This window comes from Heterodontus francisci, chromosome 3 (genome assembly GCF_036365525.1).
Source record: "Heterodontus francisci isolate sHetFra1 chromosome 3, sHetFra1.hap1, whole genome shotgun sequence".
NCBI lineage: Eukaryota > Metazoa > Chordata > Chondrichthyes > Heterodontiformes > Heterodontidae > Heterodontus > Heterodontus francisci.
Window position 1 is genome coordinate 204,942,811 of NC_090373.1, and position 22,348 is coordinate 204,965,158.

The 22,348-nt window shown below is 46.1% G+C and overlaps 1 protein-coding gene across 1 annotated transcript in view; it reads right to left on the reverse strand.

The window, feature by feature from the left end:
* Window positions 1-22,348, reverse strand: part of LOC137367180 (dynein axonemal heavy chain 8-like) — a 2,531,605-nt gene that overhangs the window by 2,456,193 nt on the left and 53,064 nt on the right. The window contains exons 6-13 of the mRNA XM_068028616.1: window positions 21,783-21,921; window positions 21,294-21,328; window positions 17,181-17,349; window positions 14,992-15,099; window positions 6,952-7,195; window positions 1,720-1,912; window positions 1,501-1,636; window positions 549-1,111 (exon numbers count right to left, since the gene is read on the reverse strand). Of these exons, the coding sequence (XP_067884717.1) occupies window positions 549-1,111; window positions 1,501-1,636; window positions 1,720-1,912; window positions 6,952-7,195; window positions 14,992-15,099; window positions 17,181-17,349; window positions 21,294-21,328; window positions 21,783-21,921 (1,587 nt within the window). The remainder of the gene's footprint in view (window positions 1-548; window positions 1,112-1,500; window positions 1,637-1,719; window positions 1,913-6,951; window positions 7,196-14,991; window positions 15,100-17,180; window positions 17,350-21,293; window positions 21,329-21,782; window positions 21,922-22,348) is intronic.

Below are 22,348 nucleotides of genomic sequence, written 5' to 3' on the forward strand. Positions count from 1 at the left end.
AGGTGCTTGATGGCTGGCAGACGTGATGGGCCGAAAGGCCTGTTTCTGTGCTGTATGACTCTATGACTCAGTGATGGTATTGTTATTGAATGTCAAGAGGAGATTGTTGGACTCTCTCTTGTTGGAGATAGTCATTGTATGGCATTTGTGTGGCACGAATGTAACTTGCCACTTATCAGCCCAAACTTGAATGTTGTTCAGGTCTTGCTGCATATGGACACAGGCCTCTTCAGTATCTGAGGAGTCACAAATGGTGAACATTGTGCAATCATCAGCGAACATCCCCACTTCTGACCTTATGATGGAGGGAAGGTCGTTGATGAAGTAACTGAAGATGGTTGGGCCTGGGACAGTACCCTGAGGAACTCCTGCAGTGATGTTCTGGGACTGAGATGATTGACCTCCAACAACCACAACCATCTTCCTTTGTGCTAGGTATGACTCCAACCAGTGGAGAGTTTGCCCTCTGATTCTCATTGACTGCAGTTTTGCTACGGCTCCTTGATGCCACACTCAGTCAAATGCTCCCTTGATGTCTAAACTCTCACATCATCTCTTGAGGTCAGCTCTTTTGGCCATGGTTGGACCAAGGATGTAATGAGGTCAGCAGCTGTGTGGCCTCGGCAGAACCCAAACTGAACAGTACTTTCAACGGCACCTTCGATCACTTTGCTAATGATCGAGAGCAGATTGATGAGGCGGTAATTGGCTGGGTTGGATTTGTCCTGCTTTTTGTGTACAGGACATTCCTGGGCAAACATACGCATTTTTGGGTAGCTGCCTGTGTTGTAGCTGTACTGGAACAGCTTGTCGAGGGGCATGGCCAGTTCTGAAGCACAAGTCTTCAGTACTATTGCCGGAATGTTATCAGGGCCCATAGCCTTTGCAGTATCCAGTGCCTTCAGCTGGTTCTTGGTATCATTTGGAGTGAAATGGATTGGCTGAAGACTGGCATCTGTGATGCTGACGACCTCAGGAGGAGGCCGAGAGGGATCATCCACTCGGCACTTCTGGCTCAAAATGGTTGCAAATGCTTCAGACTTGTCTTTTGCACTGATGTGAAGGGCTCCCTTATCCTTGAGGATGGGGATATTTGTGGAGCCTCCGCCTCCTGTCAGTTGTTTAATTGTCCACCACCATTCACGACTGGATGTGGCAGGACTGCAGGGCTTAGACCTGATCCGTTGGTTGTGGGATTGCTTAGCTCTGTCTATCACATGCTGCTTCCACTGTTTGTCAAGCATATAGTCCTGGGCTGTAACTTCACCAGGCTGACACCTCATTTTTAGTGTGCTTGGTGATGCTCCCGTCATGCCCTCCTACACTTTTCATTGAGCGAGGGTTAATCCGCTGGCATGAACTGATCCATTGCTTGTGAGATCACTTAGCTATGTGTATCGCATGCTGCTTCCAATGTTTGGCATGCATGAAGTCCTGCGTTGTAGCTTCACCAGGTTGAAACCTCATTTTTAGGTATGCCTGGTGCTACTCCTGGCATACCCTCTTCAGTGAACCAGGGTTTATACCTCAGATTGCTGCCATTATGGCTGTTGATACCAGTGTTCAAAAGAGCTTGCAGAGTATCACAGCAGTCCAGCAGTCTGTCCTCCAGCAGATCACTAGGATTGCTGAGGCGCTGCCCCAGGGAAGTGGCAATTACTCTACGGGAGTATGAGCCTCAGTCCTCCCTCAAGATGACAGTGCCTCCACTGCTGTCACTCTCCCAATGCCATTGCTGATACCTGTCAGCCAGTCAGCCCAAATTGCTGCCACCCATGCCGAGATGGTACAATCTGAGACGAGGCCTTCCAGACTCAGAACTGCTTGAGATTGTCCTTCAAGGCCATCTTCCTTTTCCTCCCCTGAAAGTAAGCAGTCTTCAACCAGCCATGCTGCAGCCATTGCAGTAGTACTGCATAAGAGCAATAGGTCATAAGAACATACGAATTAGGAGTACTCGGCCCCTCAAACCTGCTCTGGCATTCATTAAGATCATGGCTGATCTGATTGTAACCTCAACTCCACATTCCCGCCTACCCGCATTAACCTTTCACCTCCTTATTAAGAATCTATCTACCTTTGCCTTAAAAATATTCAAATACTCTGCTTCCACTGCCTTTTGGGAAGAAAGTTCCAAAGACTCACGATCCTCAGAGAAAAAAATTCACCTCATCACTGTCTTAAATGGGCGACGCCTTATGTTTAAACAGTGATCCCTAGTTCTAGATTCTCCCACAAGAGGAGATATCCTTTCCACATCCACCCTGTCAAGACTTCTCAGAATCTTATATGCTTCAATCAAGTCACATCTTACACCTCTAAGCTCCAGCAGATACAAGCCTGTCCAACCTTTCCTCAGAAGACAACCCGCCCATTCTAGGTATTAGTCTAGCAAACGGAGAAGACTCGGAGGGCGGAGTTCCGGACCGGTAAGTATAAAAAACTTACCTCAGGGATTCGCGGCCGACATTCACGGAGAAGACTCGGAGAACGGAGTTCCGGACCGGTAAGTATAAAAAGCTTACCTCGGGGATTCGCGGCCGACATTCACGGAGAAGACTCGGAGGGCAGAGTTCCAGACCGGTAAGTACAAAAAACGTTCCTCTGGTAAAAAAAAACTGAAAAGTGACGTCACAGGAAAGCTGTGACCTGATTGGCTGGTAAGGAATTTGTACTGAATTTGAAAATAAAAAATTGATAAAAATTGATTAAAACCCAAATTCACTAATTAATAAGTCGAGTAACTAAACCAGAGGGAGGAGATTACTGTATTTAGTTCGCATTTAATATTTTTAGGAGGAATCTAGCACTGGGACCATATCGTTAATTATAAAAATTTAGTAAGGATTTAATAAGTATTTACTTTTATTTATTAAATAGAGCCGGAAATGTCAGTTAGAGGGGTGAAGTGCTTCACCTGTGAGATGTGGGAGGTCCGTGACGCTTCCAGCATTCCAGACGACTACATCTACAGGAAGTGTACCCAGTTGCAGCTCCTCAAAGACCGCATGGATCGGTTGGAGCAGCAACTGGATGCACTTAGGAGCATGCAAGTGGCAGAAAGCGTCATAGACAGGAGTTTTAGAGAAGTGGTTACACCCAAGGTGCAGGCAGATAGATGGGTGACCGCTAGAAGGGGCAGGCAGTCAGTGCAGGAATCCCCTGTGGCTATCCCCCTCTCGAAAAAGTATACCGTTTTGGATACTGTTGGGGGGGATGGCCTATCAGGGGAAAACAGCAGCAGCCAGAGCAGTGGCACCACGGCTGTCACTGTTGTTCAGCAGGGAGGGACAAAGCACAGAAGAGCAATAGTTATAGGGGACTCTATAGTCAGGGGCACAGATAAGCGCTTCTGTGGACGTGAAAGAGACTCCAGGATGGTATGTTGCCTCCCTGGTGCCAGGGTCAAGGATGGCTCTGAACGGACAGGGGGCATTCTGAAGGGGAAGGGTGAACAGCCAGAGGTTGTGGTACACATCGGTACCAACGACATAGGCAGGAAGAGTGACGAGGTCCTGCAGGGGGAGTTTCGGGAGTTAGGTAGAAAGTTAAAAGACAGGACCTCTAGGGTTGTAATCTCAGGATTACTCCCTGTGCCAGTGAGACTAGAAATAGGAAGATAGTGCAGCTAAACACGTGGCTGAACAGCTGGTGTAGAAGGGAGGGTTTCAGATATCTGGACCATTGGGATCTCTTCAGGGACTTGGTTGAGGGAAGGACAGGATTGGCAGCTAAATGTTACAGGATTTAGAAGCTTCAGGCGGGACAGAGGGGGATAGAAAAGAGGTGGGGGAGTTGCATTACTGGTTAAGGAGACGATCACAGCTGTACTGCAGGAGGACACCTCGGAGGGGTCATGCAGTGAGGCAATATGGGTGGAGCTCAGGAATAGGAAAGGTGCAGTCACGATGTTGGGGGTTTACAACAGGCCTGCCAACAGCCAGTGGGAGGTAGAGGAGCAGCTATGTAGACAGATTTTGGAAAGATGTAAAGGTAACAGGGTTGTAGTGGTGGGTGATTTTAACTTCCCCTATATTGACTAGGACTCACTTAGTGCTAGGGGCTTCGATGGGGCAGAATTTGTAAGGAGCATCCAGGAGGGCTTTTTGAAACAATACGTAGATAATCCAACTAGGGATGGGGCTGTACTGGACCTGGTATTTTGGGAATGAGCCCAGCCAGGTGGTCGAAGTTTCAGTAGGGGAGCATTTCGGGAACAGAGACCATAATTCCATAAGTTTTAAGGTACTTGTGGATAAGGATAAGAGTAGTCCTCGGGTGAAGGTGCTAAATTGGGGGAAGGCTAATTATAACAATATTAGGCAGGAACTGAAGAATTTAGATTGGGGATGGCTATTTGAGGGTAAATCAACATCTCACATGTGGGAGTCTTTCAAACGTCAGTTGATTAGAATCCAGGACCAGCATGTTCCTGTGAGGAAGAAGGATAGGTTTGGCAAGTTTCGGGAACCTTGGATAACGCGGGATATTGTGAGCCTCGTCAAAAAGAAAAAAGAAGCATTTGTAAGGGCTGGAAGGCGAGGAACAGACGAATCCCTTGAGGAATATAAAGACAGTCGGAAGGAACTTAAGCAAGGAGTCAGGAGGGCTAAAAGGGGTTCTGAGAAGTCATTGGCAAACAGGATTAAGGAAAATCCCAAGGCTTTTTATACGTATATAAAGAACAAGAGGGTAACCAGGGAAAGGACAGAGAAGGGAATCGATGTGTGGAGCCAGAGGAAATGGGCGAGGTACTAAATAAGTACTTTGCATCAGTATTCACCAAGGAGAAGGACTTGGTGGATGATGAGCCTAGGGAAGGGAGTGTAGATAGTCTCAGTCATCTCATTATCAAAAAGGAGGAGGTGTTGGGTGTCTTGCAAAGCATTAAGGTAGATAAGTCCCCAGGGCCTGATGGGATCTACCCTAGAATACTGAGGGAGGCAAGGGAAAAAATTGCTGGGGCCTTGACAGAAATCTTTGCATCCTCATTGGCTACAGGTGAGGTCCCAGAGGACTGGAGAATAGCCAATGTTGTTCCTTTGTTTAAGAAGGGTAGCAAGGATAATCCAGGAAATTATAGGCCGGTGAGCCTTACATCAGTGGTAGGGAAATTATTAGAGAGGATTCTTCAGGACAGGATTTACTCCCATTTGGAAACAAATGGACTTATTAGCAAGAGGCAGCGTGGTTTTGTGAAGGGGAGGTCGTGTCTCACTAATTTGATTGAGTTTTTTGAGGAAGTGACGAAGATGATTGATGAAGGAAGGGCAGTGGATGTTATCTATATGGACTTCAGGAAAGCCTTTGACAAGGTCCCTCATGGCAGACTGGTACAAAAGGTGAAGACACACGGGATCAGAGGGGAGCTGGCAAGATGGATACAGAACTGGCTAGGTCATAGAAGACAGAGGGTAGCAGTGGAAAGGTGCTTTTCTGAATGGAGGGATGTGACTAGTGGTGTTCCACAGGGATCAGTGCTTGGACCTTTGCTGTTTGTAGTATATATAAATGATTTGGAGGAAAATGTAGCTGGTCTGATTAGTCGGTTTGCGGACGGCACAAAGGTTCGTGGAGTTGCGGACAGCGATGAGGATTGTCAGAGGATACAGCAGGATATGGATCGGTTGGAGACTTGGGCGGAGAAATGGCAGATGGAGTTTAATCCGGACAAATGTGAGGTAATGCATTTTGGAAGGTCTAATGCAGGTGGCAACTATACAGTAAATGGCAGAACCCTTAGGAGTATTGACAGGCAGAGAGATCTGGGCGTACAGGTCCACAGGTCACTGAAAGTGGCAACGCAGGTGGATAAGGTAGTCAAGAAGGCATACGGCATGTTTGCCTTCATCGGTCGGGGCATAGAGTATAAAAATTGGCAAGTCATGCTGCAGCTGTACAGAACTTCAGTTAGGCCACACTTAGAATATTGCGTGCAATTCTGGTCGCCACACTACCAGAAGGATGTGGAGGCTTTGGAGAGGGTACAGAAGAGGTTTACCAGGATGTTGCCTGGTCTGGAGGGCATTAGCTATGAAGAGAGGTTGGATAAACTCGGATTGTTTTCACTGGAACGACGGAGGTGGAGGGGTGACATGATCGAGATCTACAAAGTTATAAGCGGCATGGACAGAGTGGATAGTCAGAAGCTTTTTCCCAGGGTGGAAGAGTCAGTTTGTAGGGGACACAGGTTTAAGGTGAGAGGGGCAAAGTTTAGAGGGGATGTGCGAGGCAAGTTCTTTACACAGAGGGTGGTGAGTGCCTGGAACTTGTTGCCGGGGGAGGTGGTGGAAGCAGGTACCATCGAAACGTTTAAGAGGCATCTTGACAAATACATGAATAGGATGGGAATAGAGGAATACGGACCCCGGAAGTGCAGAAGGTTTTAGTTTTGGCAGGCATCAAGATCGGCGCAGGCCTGGAGGGCCGAACGGTCTGTTCCTGTGCTGTACTGTTCTTTGTTCTAAACCTTCTCTGAACAGCTTCAGGCCGGCAAAGTGTATATGGAAGACAGGCACTAAGGGAATGCACAAACGTATTTAGTTTAATTTTGTACACAAAATGGCATGATTTAATTTATAAATTTGGTTTGGAATGTTTATTTTGTGTTGGCTTTGAATTTTGCATTGTAGCCAACAGAACACTGTGATGGTCAATGAGAGAGGCAAGTTAAGGAGTGTGGGGCTGTTGGGGAATGTCGGATTTGGGGCTGGAGATACTGGTATTGCTCTTGAACAATTTTTTCACATTTAGCCTGGGCAGAAAGGATCTGTCTAGGTTCCAGCCTCCCTTTGTCTTCCTCCTCCTCTCCACATCCTCCTCGCAATCTTGGGCTCCTACTACTCAGCTTATCACCTGATAGGTGATGGTAAGAGCTGTTCCCTCATGATGACAAGGAACTGTGGCATGCTGCATGCCACCACAAATCTTGAGAACTACACAGCCAAGTACAGCAGGAATCCTTCAGGAGATCCAGGCAGCGGAATTGTTGTTTTAGCCTTCCACTGGTCTGCTCTATTGCATTTCTTGGTACTCATTGTATGCCTGCGACACATATGCATGGGTTGCAAACTGGAGTCATGAGCCACATCGTCAGCTAATTGCTCTTGTTGTCCAGAAGCCACCCATTCAGTTTGACAAGGTGGCTGAAATACATTTGGCAGTGGACTGATGCAGATTGAAAGCATCATAACAGCTGCCAGGATACCAGGTATTGAAGTCCACAATAGAAATATAGAAACATAGAAAGACTCACGGCACAGAAAGAGGCCATTCAGCCCATTGTGTCCATGCCGGCCAAAAAAAAGCTTTCCAGTCTAAACCCACCTTCCAACTCTTGGTCCATAGCCCTGCAGGTTACAGCACCTCAAGTGCCTGTCCAAGTGTTTTTCAAATGTGATGAGGGTTTCTGACCTCTACCTCTCTTTCAAGCAGTGAGCTCCAGACACCCACCACTATCTCAGTGAAAAATATACTCTTCAATTCTCCTCTAATCCTTCTGCCAATTATTTAAAATCTACGCCCCCTGGTTATTGCTAATGGAAATAGATCCTTCCTATCCACTCTATCTGAGCCCTCCATAATTTTATACACTTCAATTAGGTCTCACCTCAGTCTCCTCTGTCCCAAAGAAAACAACACTCGCCGAGCTAATCTTTCCACCCAACTAAAATTCTCCATTCCTGGCAATATCCTCAAAAATCTCCTCAGTACGCTCTGTGGTACGATCTCATCTTTCCTATAATCCAGTGACGAGAACTGTAAGCAGTACTCTTAACTGCAGTCTAATGAGTGGTTTCTACAGTTCTAACATAACCTACCTGCCCTCGTATTCCAGGCATTGGCCAATAAATGAAAGTATCCCATATGCCTTCTTGACTGCTCTCTAACCGATATTCAGTTCTAAATATTGGAGAGGGTGGTGGTTTCGCTGGGGTGTACAGCCAGACCCAAGTTTATGGTTCAGCTTACAGGCGTTCAGAAGGCGGGTTGGGAAAACAACAGCGATTCTGTAATTAGTGGAGCAACGGATGCTTTTGCAGACAGAGACGTGAATCCAGAATGGTATGTAGCCTCACTGGTGCCAGGGTCAGGATGTCACTGAGTTGCTGCACAGCACTCTGATGGAGGAGGGTGAACAGCTAGAGGAGTAGTAGTAGTAGAGTTCTGCCCAAGGCAGGTCTTCTGCTCGTTTCTCCACACCTCAAAGCCACAGTTCAGGGTCCATAACTGTACCAACGACATGGGTAGAAAGAAGAATGAGGTACTACAAGTAGATTTTAGGAAGCTAGGAAAGAGACCAGCAAGCAGGACCTGAAAGGTATTAATCTCCCAATTATATCCAGTGCCACCCTGCTAGTGAGCATAGAAATAGGAGGATAGAGCAGATGAATGCATGGCTGGAAAGATGGTGCTGGAGAAAGGGCTTTAGATTCCTAGGAGATTGGGACGAGTTTTGTGGCAACTGGGACCTATACAGGCTGGACGCGTTGCACCTCAACACAGCCACAGCCAACGTCATAGAGTCATAGAGTCATACAGCACAGAAACAGGCCCTTCGGTCCAACGCGTCTGCACCGACCATCAAGCACCCATCCAATCTAAACCAATTTTCCCGCACTTGGCCTGTAGCCTTGCATGCTATAGCGTTTCAAGTGCTCATCTAAATACTTCTTAAATGTTGGGAGGCTTCCCCCCCCTACCACCCATTCAGGCAGTGTACTCCAGATTCCAACCACCCTCTGGGTGAAAAAAATTTTCCTCAACTCCCCTCTAAACCTCTTGCTCTTCACCTTAAATCTATGCCCCCTGATTATTGACCCCTCCGCTAAGGGAAAACGTTTCTTCCTATCTATCCTATCAATGCCCCTCATAATTTTGTATAACTCAATCAGGTCCCCCCTCAGCCTTCTCTGCACAAAGGAAAACAACTCAAGCCCATCCAGTCTCTCTTCATAGCTGAATTGCTCCAGCCCAGGCAACATCCTGGTGAATCTCTTCTGCACCGTCTCCAGTGCAATCACATCCTTCCCATAATGTGGTGACCAGAACTGTACACATTACTCCAGCTGTGGCCTAACTAGCGTTTTATACAGCTCCATCATAACCTCCCTGCTCTTATATTCTATGCATTGGCTAACAAAGGCAAGTATCCCATATGTCTTCCTCGCCACCTTATCCAGCTGTGCTGCTGCCTTCAGTGATCTATGGACAAGTACACCAAGGTCCCTCCTAACCTCTGTACTTCCTAGGGTCCTACCATCCATTGTATATTCCCTTGCCTTGTTAGTCCTCCCAAAATGCATCACATCACATTTCTCAGGATTAAATTCCATCTGCCACTGCTCTGCCCATCTTACCAGCCCATCTATATCGTCCTGTAATCTAAGGCTTTCCTTCTCACAATTTACGACACCACCAATTTTCGTGTCATCTGCGAACATACTGATCATACCTCCTATATTCATGTCTAAATCATCAACGTACACTACAAACAGCAAGGGTCCCAGCACCGATCCAGCAAACCTGAGGATTGGGAGCAGTTTAGAATTCAGCAAAGGAGGACAAAGGGATTGATTAAGAAGAGGAAAATGGAGTATGACAGTAAGCTTGCACAAAACATAATAACTGACTGTAAAAGCTTCTATCGATATGTGAAGAGAAAAAGATTTGTGAAGACAAATGTGGGTCCCTTACAGTCAGAAACGGGGGAATTTATAGTGGGGAACAAAGAAATGGCAGACCAATTAAATACATACTTTGGTTCTGTCTTCACAAAGGAGGGCACAAATTACCTTCCAGAAATGTTGGGGAACATAGGGTCTAGTGAGAAGGAGGAACTGTATGAAATCAGTATGAGTAGGGAAATGGTGTGAGTGAAATTGATGGGATTGAAGGCCGATAAATCCCCAGGGCCTGATAATCTCCATCCCAGAGTACTTAAGGAAGTGGCCCTAGAAATAGTAGATGCATTGATGGCCATTTTTCAAAATTCTATAGACTCTGGAACAGTTCCAATGGATTGGAGGGGAGCTAATGTCACCCAACTATTTAAAGAAGGAGGTGGAGAGAAAACAGGGAATAATAGACAGGTTAGCCTGATATCAGTAGTGGGGAAAATGCTAGAGTCCATTATAAAAGATGTAATAGCTGAGCACTTAGAAAACAATAATAGGATCGGACAAAGTCAACATGGATTTACGAAAGGGAAATCATGCTTGACAAATCTGCTGGAGTTTTTTGTGGATGTAACTGGTAGAATAGATAAGGGACAACCAGTGGATGTGGTGTATTTGGACTTTCAGAAGGCTTTCAATAAGATCCCAAATAAAAGGTTAGCGTGCAAAATTACAGCACTTGGGATTGGGGATAAGGTACTGACATGGACAGAGAACTGGTTGGCAGACAGGAAACAAAGAGTAGGAATTTTTTTTAAAATTCATTCAGGGATGTGGGCGTCACTGGCTAGGCCAGCATTTATTGCCCATCCCTAATTGCCCTTGAGAAGGTGGTGGTGAGCTGCATTCTTGAACCGCTGCAGTCCATTTGGGGTCAGTATACCCACAGTGCTGTTAGGAAGGGAGTTCCAGGATTTTGATCCAGCAACAGTGAAGGAACGGCGATATAGCTCCAAGTCAGGATGGTGTGTGACTTGGAGGGGAACTTGCAGGTGGTAGTGTTCCCATGCATTTGCTGCCCTTGTCCTTCCAGTTGGTCGAGGTCGCGGGTTTGGAAGGTGCTGTCGAAGGAACCTTGGTGCATTGCTGCAGTGCATCTTGTAGATGGCACACTGCTGCCACTGTGCATCGGTGGCGAGGGAATGAATGTTTGTAGATGGGGTGCCAATCAAGCGGGCTGCTTTGTCCTGGATGGTGTCAAGCTTCTTGAGTGTTGTTGGAGCTGTACCCATCCAGGCAATTGGAGAGTATTCCATCACACTCCTGACTTGTGCCTTTTAGATGGTGGACAGGCTTTGGGGAGTCAGGAGGTGAGTTACTCGCCTCAGGATTCCTAGCTTCTGACCTGCTCTTGTAGCCACAGTATTTATATGGCTGCTCCAGTTCAGTTTCTGGTCAATGGTAGCCCCTAGGATGTTGATAATGGGGGATTCAGAGATGGTAATGCCGTTGAATGTCAAGGGGAGATGGTCAGATTCTCTCTTGTTGGGGGTGGTCATTGCCTGGCACTTGAGTGGCGCGAATGTTGCTTGCCACTTATCAGCCCAAGCCTGGATATTATCCAGGTCTTGCTGCATTTCTACACGGACTGCTTCAGTGTCTGAGGAGTCACGAATGGTGAACATTGTGCAATCATCAGAGAACATCCCCACTCCTGACCTTATGATTGAAGGTAGGTCATTGATGAAGCAGCTGAAGATGGTTGGGCCAGGGATACTACCCTGAGGAACTCCTGCAGTGACGTCCTGGAGCTCAGATAATTGACCTCCAACAACCAGAACCATCTTCCTTTGTGCTCAGTATGACTCCAGCCAGCGGAGGGTTTTCCCTCTGATTCCCATTGACCTCAGTTTTGCTCGGGCTCCTTGATGCCATACTCGGTCAAATGCTGCCTTGATGTCAAGGGCAGTCACTCTCACCTCACCCCTTGAGTTCAGCACTTTTGTCCATGTTTGAACCAACGCTGTAATGAGGTCAGGTGCTGAGTGGTCCTGGCGGAACCCAAACTGAGCGTCACTGAGCAGGTTATTGCTAAGCAAGTGCCGCTTGATGGCACTGTTGATGACACCTTCCATCACTTTACTGATGATTGAGAGTGGGCGGTAATTGGCCGGGTTGGACTTGTCCTGCTTTTTGTGTACAGGACATACCTGGGCAAATTTCCACATTGCAGGGTAGATGCCAGTGCTGTAGCTGTACTGGAACAGCTTGGCTCGGGTCGCGGCAAGTTCTGGAGCACAGGTCTTCAGTACTATTGCCGGAATATTGTCAGGGCCCATAGCTTTTGCAGTATCCAGTGCCTTCAGTTGTTTTTTGATATCACGCGGAGTGAATCGAATTGGCTGAAGTCTGGCATTTGTGATGCTGGGAACTTCAGGAGGAGGCCGAGATGGATCATCAATTCGGCACTTCTGGCTGAAGATTGTTGCAAATGCTTCAGCCTTATCTTTCGCACTGATGTGCTAGGCTCCCCCATCATTGTGGATGGGGATATTTGTGGAGCCACCTCCTCCAGTTAGTTGTTTAATTGTCCACCACCATTCATGGCTGGATGTGGCAGGACTGCACAGCTTAGATCTGATCCGTTAGTTATGGGATCGCTTAGCTCTGTCTATCGCATGCTGCTTACGCACTTTGGCACACAGATAGTCCTGTGTTGTAGCTTCACCAGGTTGACACCTCATTTTGAGATATTGACTGGTGCGGCTCCTGGCATGCTCTCCTGCACTCTTCATTGAACCAGGCTTGGTCTCCTGGCTTGATGGTAATGGTAGAGTGGGGGATATGCCGGGCCATGAGGTTACAGATTGTGGTTGAGTACAATTCTGCTGCTGCGGATGGTCCACAGCGCCTCATGGATGCCCATTTATGCATTTCTAGATCTGTTCGAAATCTATCCCATTTAGCACGGTGATAGTGCCACACAACACGATGGATGCTATCCTCAATGTGAAGGCGGGACTTCGTTTCCACAACGACTGTACGGTGGTCACTCCTACCAATACTGTCATGGACAGAAGCATCTGGCAGGCAGATTGGTGAGGTCGAGGTCAAGTATGTTTTTCCCTCATGTTGGTTCCCTCACCACCTGCCACAGACCCAGTCTAGCAGCTATGTCCTTGAGGACTTGGCCAGCTCGGTCAGTAGTGGTGCTACTGGTGGTGACACTGAAGTCCCCCACCCAGAGTACATTTTGCGCACTTTCCACCCTCAGCGCTTCCTCCAAATGGTGTTCAACATGGAGGAGTGCTGAGGCATCAGCTGAGGGAGGGCAGTAGGTGGTAATCAGTAGGAGGTTACCTTGCCCATGTTTGACCTGATGCCATGAGACTTCATGGGGTCCGGAGTTGATGTTGAGGACTCCCAGGGCAACTCCCTCCCTACTGTATACCACTGTCCCGCCACCTCTGGTGGGTCTGTCCTGCCAGTGGGACAGGACATACCCGGGGATGGTGATGGCGGCGTCTGGGACATTGTCTGTAAGGTATGATTCCGTGAGTATGACTATGTCAGGCTGTTGCTTGACTAGTCTGTGGGACAGCTCTCCCAACTTTGGCACAAGCCCCCAGATGTTAGTAAGGAGGACTTTGCAGGGTCGACAGAGCTGGGTTTGCCGTTGTCATTTCCGGTGCCTAGGAATTGATGGGTCTTTTTCCAAGAGTGGCAGGCAGTTACTACTGGGGTACCACAGGGATCAGTGCTACGACCCCAGCTATTCACAATACATATTACTGATATAGATGAGGGAATTAAATGTAATATATCTAAGTTTGCAGATGACACAAAGCTGGGTGGGAGTGTGAGCTGTGAGGAGGATGCAGAGAAGCTCCAGTGTGATTTGCACAGCTTGAGTGAGTGGGCAAATACATGGCAGATGCAGTATAATGTGGATAAATGTGAGGTTATCCACTTTGGTGGCAAAAACAGAAAGGCAGATTATTATCTGAATGGCGATAGATTGGGAAAGGGCGAGGTGCAGCGAGACCTGGATGTCCTTGTGCACCAGTCGCTATAAGTAAGCATGCAGGTGCAGCAGGCAGTTAAGAAGGCAAATGGTATGTTGGCCTTCATAGCGAGAGGATTCAAGTACAGGAGCAAGGAAAACCTGCCGCAATTATACAAGGCCTTGGTGAGACCACATCTGGAATATTGTGTACAATTTTGGTCTCCTTATCTGAGGAAGGATGCTCTTGCTATGCAGGGAGTGCAGCGAAGGTTCACCAGACTGATTCCTGGGACAGCAGAGCTGACGAATGAAGAGAGATTGGATCGATTAGGCTTGTATTTGCTAGAGTTTAGAAGAATGAGAGGTGATCTCATAGAAACCTACAAAATTCTAACAGGACTGGGCAGACTAAATCCAGGAAGGAGTCCAGGACGAGGGGTCACAATCAAAAGGGGTAAGCCATATAGTACTGAAATGAAGAGGGATTTCTTCACCCAGAGAGTCGTGAACCTGTGGAGTTCTCTACCACAGAAAGCAGTTGAGGCCAAATCATTAAACATATTCAGGAAAGATTTAGATATAGTTCTTCGGGCTAAAGGGATCAATGGATACGGGGACAAACGGGAACAGGGAACTGAGTTTGGATGATCAGCCATGATCGTATTGAATGGCGGTGCAGGCTTGAAGGGCCGAATGGCCTACTCTTGCTCCTATTTTCTATGTTTCTATGATTCCTGCGGCACACCACTGGTCACAGGCCTCCATTCGCAAAAACAACCCTCGACCTCCTGCCACTAAGCCAATTTTGGATCCAATTTGCCAAATTGCCCTGGATCCCATGGGCTCTTACCTTCTTGACCAATCTCCCATGCGGGACCTTATCAAAAGCCTTACTGAAGTCCATGTAAACTACATCAACTGTTTTACCCTAATCCACACATCTAGTCACCTCCTCGAAAAACTCAATTCCCTGACAAAGCCTTACTGACTATCCCTGATTAATCCCTGCCTCTCCAAGTGGAGATTAACCCTGTCCCTCAGAATTTTTTTCCAACCGTTTCCCTACCACTGACATTAGCCTCACTGGCCTATAATTACCTGGTTTATCCCTGCTACCCTTCTTGGATAATGGTACCACATTCGCTGTCCTCCAGTCCTCTGGTACCTCTCCTGTGGCCAGAGAGGATTTGTAAATTTGTGTCAGAGCCCCTGCTATCTCCTCCCTTGCCTCACATAGCAGCCTGGGATACATCTCATCTGGGCCTGGGGATTTATCCACTTTTAAGCCCGCTAAAACAGCTAATACTTCCTCCCTTGCAATGCTAATTTGTCCAAGTATATCACAACCCCCCTCCCTGATCTCTACACCTGCATCGACCTCCTCCATAGTGAACACAGATGAAAAGCAATCATATAAAATCTCACCATTGTCCTCCGGCTCCACAAACAGATTGCCACTTTGGTCCTTAATGAGCCCTGCTCATTAAGGAGTTTTTTCATGCCCCCTCAGCATTCCTGATTACTTTTTTAAGTACCCCCCCACTTTCTATACTCCTCTAGGGCCTCTGCTGTTTTCAGCCCTCTGAATCTGCCATAAGCCTCCTTTTTTTCTTTATCCAATCCTCTATATCCCTTGACATCCAGGGTTCCCTGGACTTGTTGGTCCCACTCTTCACCTTTACAGGAACATGTTGGACCTGAACTCTCATTATTTCCTTTCTGAATGACTCCCACTGGTCTGATGTAGACTTTCCTACACGAAGCCGCTCCCAGTCCACTTTGGCCAGATCCTGTTTTATCATATTGAAATCTGCCTCCCTCCAATTCAGTACCTTTATTTCCGGTCCTTCTTTGTCCTTTTCCGTAACTACCTTAAATCTTACTAAGTTATGGCCACTATCCCCAAAATGCTCCCCCACTACAACCTGTCTGGCTTCATTCCCTAGGATTAGGTCCAGTACTGCCCCTCCTCTTGTAGGACTATCAACGTGCTGGCTCAAAAAGCTCTCCTGAATGCACTTTAAGAATTCCGCCCCCTTTAAGCCTTTTGTACTAATACTCTCCCCTCTAATATTGGGGAAGTTGAAATCCCTTACTATTATTACCCTATTATTTTTACACCTCTCTGAGATTTGCCTACATATCTGCTCCTCTATCTCTCCCTGACTGTTTGGAGGCCTGTAGTACACTCCCAGTCAAGTGATTGCCCCCTTTTTGTTTTTAAGTTCTACCCATATGGCCTCATTTGAGGAACCTTCTGAGATATCATCCCTCCTTACTGCAGTAATTGACTCCTTAATCAACAGTGCAATGCCACCTCCTCTTTTACATCTTCCCCTATCACACCTGAAGATTCTATACCCTGGTATATTGAGCTGCCAATCCTGCCCTTCCCTCAACCATGTCTCTATGATAGCAATAATATCATATTCCCATGTGTTAATAAACACCCTCAATTTAACACCCTTGCGTTAAAATAGATAAAATCCAGCCTTGCATTATTCGCTTGTGCCTTCACAGATCTACATTTGCTCTGCCTTCCAGACTGACTTAGTTTCTCTTCTATATTTGATTGTACATCACCCCCTACTGTACCTCCGCACTGTATCCCATCCCCCTGCCAAATTAGTTTAAACTGCCCCCCAACAGCACTAGCAAACCTCCCAGCAAGGATGTTGGTCCCGTTCCGGTTCAGATGCAACCCATCCAACTTGTACAGATCCCACCTTCACCAGTAACAGACCCAGTGATCCAGGAATCTAAAGCCCTCCTTCCTGCACCATCTCTTGAGCCACGCATTCATCTGCTCTGTCCTCCTATTCCTTTACTTACTAGCATGTGGCACCACGAGTCATCCAGAGATTACAACCTTTGAGGTCCTGCTTTTTAATCTGCTACCTCGCTCCCTAAATTCTTGTTGCAGGACCTCATCCCTCTTTCTGCCTTTGTCATTGGTACCAATGTCCTGTGCTGTTCCAGATCGTTTAAACTAAATTAGCAGGGGGATGGGAACCAGGACGTCGTAATGGGAAGGCTTAACAAGGTACTCAAAGAATTGGGAGAAATGGATAGCACAACAGTAAGGAACAGTAAGGTACTAGGTGGGATCAGACTAAGATAATGCAATACTATTTAATTTAGGTTTACAGTGTGTGTCTGTAAACGTACGTGGCATGGTAAAAAAGATTGGCGAGCTGCAGGCGCAAAGAGCCACATCAGAATATGATGCTGTGTAATAAAGGAGACCTGGCTTAAATATGGGCAGGATTGGGTACTAACTATTCACTGGACACAAGGTGTTCAGGAAAGATAGGGAAGAAATGAAGTGAGGAGGGTTGGCTGTAATTATTAACAAAAATATTACAGTGCTGGAAATAGAGGGGTCAAGGACACAATCTATTTGGTTAGAGTTAAGAATCAATAGAGGTACCATTGCACTACTGGGTATATTCTATAGGCCACCATCTGGTGGGAAAGTATTAGAGGAGTAAATTTCCAGGGAAATTACAGAGAGGTACAAAAAGCTACAGAGTAGTGATAATAGGAACTTTAATTACCCTGATCTGGTCTGGGATCGTCATAGTCTAAAGGACAGAGAGGGGGAAGAGTTTCTGAAGTATATTCAGGAGAATTTTCTTGATCAGTATGTTTCCAGCCCAATGAGACAGTGAACATTACTGGATCTGGTTCTGAGGAATGAGGTGGTCCAAGTGGATCAAGTGTCAGCTGGGAAACATTTGGGGGACAGTGATCAAAATAGCATAAGGTTTAGGTTAGCCACGGAAAAGGGCAAGGAGCAATCTAAAGTAAAAAATACTAGATTGGAGGAAGGCCAGTTTCAGTGGGATGAGAACAGATCTGCCCCAGGTAAAATGGAATCAAAGATTGACAGACAAGATGGTAATGGAACAATGGGCTACCTTTAAAGAGATGGTGAGGGTACAATCGAGGAAAATTCCCATGAAGGAGAAAAACAGCTCAATTAAAGCCAAAACTCCCTGGATGAAAAAAGAGGTGAAGAATAAAATGAAACCGGAAGAAGGGGCATATGACAGATGTCAGGTTGGTAATACAAGTGAAAATCAAGCTGACAATAGAAAGTTCAGAGGGGAAGTGAAAAAGGAAATCAGAGAGGCAAAGAGAGAATATGAGAAGTGACTGACAGCTAGCTAGCATAAAAGGGAATCCAAAAATCTTCTATAAGTGTACAAATAGTAAGAAGGTAGTAAAAGGAAGGGTGGGGCCGAATCAGGACCAAAAAGGAGACCTACGCGTGCAGGCACAGGGCAGTTGACGTATTAAATGATTACCTTTTTCATTCATGGGATGTGAGCGTTGCTGACAAGGCTAGCAGTTGTTGCCCATCCCTAATTGCCCTTGAGAAGGTGGTGGTGAGCAGGCTTCTTCAACAGCAGTCCATGTGGTGTAGCAGTGCTGCTAGGGAGGGAGGCTTTTACCCTAGCAACAAGAGTGAAGGAACGGCAATATATCTTCAAGTCAGCATGATGGGTGACTTGGAGGGGAACCTGAAGGTGATGTTGCATTCGAATGCTGCCCTTGTTATTCGAGCTGGTAGAGGTTACAGGTTTTGAAGGTGCTGACGAAAGTGGCTTGGCAAGTTGCTGCAGTGCAACTTATAGATGGTATACACAGCTGCCACTATGCGCTGATCGTGGAATGAGTGAACTTAAGGTGGTGAATGGGACGCCGATCAAATGGGCTGCTTTGTTCTGGACGGTATTGATCTTCTTCAGTGTTGTTGGCAAATGGAGCATATTCCATCACACTCCTGATATCTGCCTTGTAGACTGCGGACAGGCTTTGGGGAGTCAGGAGGTAAGTTACTCACTGCAGAATTTCCAGTCTCTGACCTTTCTTGTAGCCTTGTATTTATATGGCTGATCCAGTTAAGTTTCTGGTCAAGGGTAACCTCAGGGATGTTGAAGGTGGGGGAATTCAGTGATGGTAATGCTGTTGAACATCAAGGGAAGATGGTCAGATTCTCTCTTGTTGGAGATGGTAATTGCTTAGCATTTGTGTGGTGCAAATGTTACTTTCTACTTATCAGCGCAAGACTGAATGTTTTCCAGGTCTGGCTGCATGCAAGCACGGATTGATTCAGTATCTGAGGATTTGCGAATAGTACTGAACACTGCAATCATCAGCGAACATCCCCACTTCTGACCTTATATGGGAGAGAAGGTCATTGACAAAACGGCTGAAGATGGTTGGGCCAAGGACACTACCCTGAGGAACTCCTGCAGCGATATCCTGGGTCTGAGATGATTATCCTCCAACTACCACAACTCTGTGCTAGGTATGACTCCAACAGGTGGAGAGTTTTCCCCAATTCATATTGATTTCAATTTTGCTAGGGTTCCTTTCTGCCACTGTTATGGATAGGGGAGATGATGGAATGGTTTCCACTTTTTCACCCTTCAACTGAAAAAAGACAGCATTTTTTTTAGATGTGTTTTATCCTGAGGGACAAGATTAATCTTCACTTGGAGAGGCGGGGATTAATCAAGGATAGTTAGCATGGCTTTGTCAGGGGAGATCATGTCTAACAAATTTAACTGAACTTTTTGAGGAGGTGACTTAGGTGTATAGATGAGGGTAATGCAGTTGATATAGTCTACACGGACTTCAGTAAGGCTTTTGATAAGGCCCCGCATGGCAGATTGGTCAAGAAGGTAAGAGCCCATGGGATCCAGGGCAATTTGGCAAACTGGATCCAAAATTGGCTTAGTGGCAGGAGGCAGAGGGTTGTTTTTGCACTTGGAAGCCTGCGACCAGTGGTGTACCACAGGGATTTGTGCTGGGACCCTTGCTTTTTATAGTATACATTAATGATTTAGACGTGAATATAGGAGGTATGGTCAGTAAGTTCGCAGATGACACGAAAATTGTTGGTGTCGTAAATAGTGAGGAGGAAAGCCTCAGAATTACAGGACAATATAAATGGGCAGTGGCAGATGGAATTTAATCCTGAGAAGTGTGAGGTGATGCATTTTGGGAGGACTAACAAGGCAAGGGAACATACAATGGATGGTAGGACCCTAGGAAGTACAGCGGGTCAGAGGGACCTTGGTGTATTTGTCCATAGATCACTGAAGGTAGATAAGGTGGTTAGGAAGGCATATGGGATACTTGCCTTTATTAGCCAACGCATAGAATATAAAAGCAGGGAGGTTATGATGGAGCTGTATAAAATGCTAGTTAGGCCACAGCTGGAGTACTGTGTACAGTTCTGGTCGCCACACTATAGGAAGGATGTGATTGCACTGGAGAGGGTGCAGAGGAGATTCACCAGGATGTTGCCTGGGCTGGAGCATTTCAGCTATGAAGAGAGACTGGATCGTCCTGGGTTGTTTTAATTAGAGCAGAGAAGGCTGAGGGGGGCCCTGATTGAGGTATACAAAATTATGAGGGGCAAAGAAAGGGTAGATAAGAAGAAACTTTTTCCCTTAGAGGATATGTCAATAATCAGGGGGCACAGATGTAAGGTAAGGGGCAGGGGGTTTAGAGGGGATTCGAGGAAAAAAAACTTTCATCCAGAGGGTGGTTGGAATCTGGAACACATTGCCTGAAGGGGTGGTAGAGGCAGGAACCCTCACAATATTTAAGAGATATTTAGATGAGCACTTGAAACACCATTGCATGCAAGACTATGGGCCAAGCGCTGGGAAATGGGATTAGGATAGGCGCTTGATGGCCGGAATGGACACGATGGGCCGAAGTGCCTGTTTCTGTGCTGTAGAACTCTATGACTCGATGCCCTGAACGTTTTAATGGTTAACAGACAAATGACAGGTTTTCTCGTAAGTTTTAAAGAAAGATAACTTTATTATACAACACCCGAAAATGTACTCAACTTCACCCACTCTCGCACACTCGCAAGAAAAAATATCGATTCAAAGGTCTGATGATTTTTAAAAAAAGAATCCTCTGGTAAACTTGTGTTTCCCCGGGGTGAAGATGTGAAACAGTGAAGGCCTGTATTTTTTTCCCTTGTTCACCGAAAACAGACTTGGGAGGTTTAGGAAGACAAATGAGCTACTGTAGACTGCTGTCATATTCCAGCCAAAGGTTAATAGCAAAGCCCTGGAACGATTTCTCAGATAGGGAGGTCAAGGCCGAACTCCAGTTGCTGCCTACATGTAGTGCAAACCTGTAATCTTATGCAGGTTCCTGTCTCTTCAATGACATCGATGGATCTCTCTCGCTCTCTTCTGGCATTGTCTACCTAGCATATACCTTTATTATGCTCCTTATCAGAAACCTGGTTTCTGTCATGTGACCAGAGGTTCTCTCTCATTTTTCTCATAAATGGGGTCTGACAGTGAGGCCATTGTTGGACAATGGGGTCGAGGTGTCACTCGTCTTCATTCCATTCTTGAAAAAGTGGAGTTTTTTCACACCCATTCTTTTGAGTTTGAATTTGGAGTCACCAAGTCTGGAATGCCATTGTTAACCCAATTCATTAACACAGAATCAGTCATTTACATTTTAATGCCTTCTCCAATGCTTGTCCAGACATGAAGATTGGCTTAAAGTTCTTGCAGTTTCCATGTGTATTAGCAGTACGGGTTAAGTTCACCTGACCTCTCAACTCCATTTTGTTTTGCAGGAAAAGTGTCCATTTAGGGTTTGTTGCATAAGTTCATTACATAATTCATAATCTCTCCTTGAGTGGGTGCGACACCTTCCAGAAAAAAAATAAAAACATGAAATTCCTTGGTATTCCTTTTTTTTTTAATCATAGAAAGAAAGAGAAGTAAAACACAATTGTAAACATTCACACGCATTCATTCATCTGTATTCCTCAGTCACTGCCTCTAGGCTTTCCACAGCTTGCTGATAGCATATTGTCTGTGCAACTCTGGACAGTGGGTCTGCAATGACATTATTTTTTCCAGCAATGTGCATGACTTTTAAGTTAAACGGTTGGAGGAGGAAACTTCATCTGAACTACCTGGCGTCGTTAACTTTGAACTTCTCTAGGAAAGTTAAGGGGTGTAGTCAGTGCATATTCAAATTTCTCTGTGCCTATTACTAACATATAACTCAAAATGTTGAAGAGAAGTCCCAATGCTTCCTTTTCCATGGTGAAATATTTACACTTTTTTTTTTGCAGTAGCCAACTGGTCTCTCAATACCTGAGTCATCTTCTTGGAGCAAGATGGCCCCTACACCCACATCGCTCGCATCAACAGCCACCTTAAAGGATCTGTTAAAGTTTGGTGCTGCTAATACAGGTTCATTTGCTAGAATAGCCTTCAATTTCTCGAAAGCCATCTGGAACAGTCCGACCACACTATCTTAACATTTTTCTTTAATAGGTCAGTCAAAGGTGCAGTTAGGGTACTGAAATTAGGGACAAATTTTCTAGAGAAACCGCACATTCCCAGGAATTGCATTATCTTTCTATTGGTCTTAGTAATGGGGAAATCAATCAGGGCTGGTACTTTCACTGACCTTGGCAACACCTGACCTTGACCTACAACGTGTCCCAAATAGGTCACTTTGGCATTAGCAAACTCGCTTTTAACTAAGTTGGCCACGAGGTTAGTGTTTTGGAGACCCTTGAGTAACGCCCTTCAGTGATTTTGGTGGTCTTCCCAGGTGTCATTATAGATCAGCAGGTCATCAAGGTAGACGACACAATGGTTTATTTAATCCTGCCACCACTTGATTCATCAGTCTTTGAAAGATTGCTGGGGCA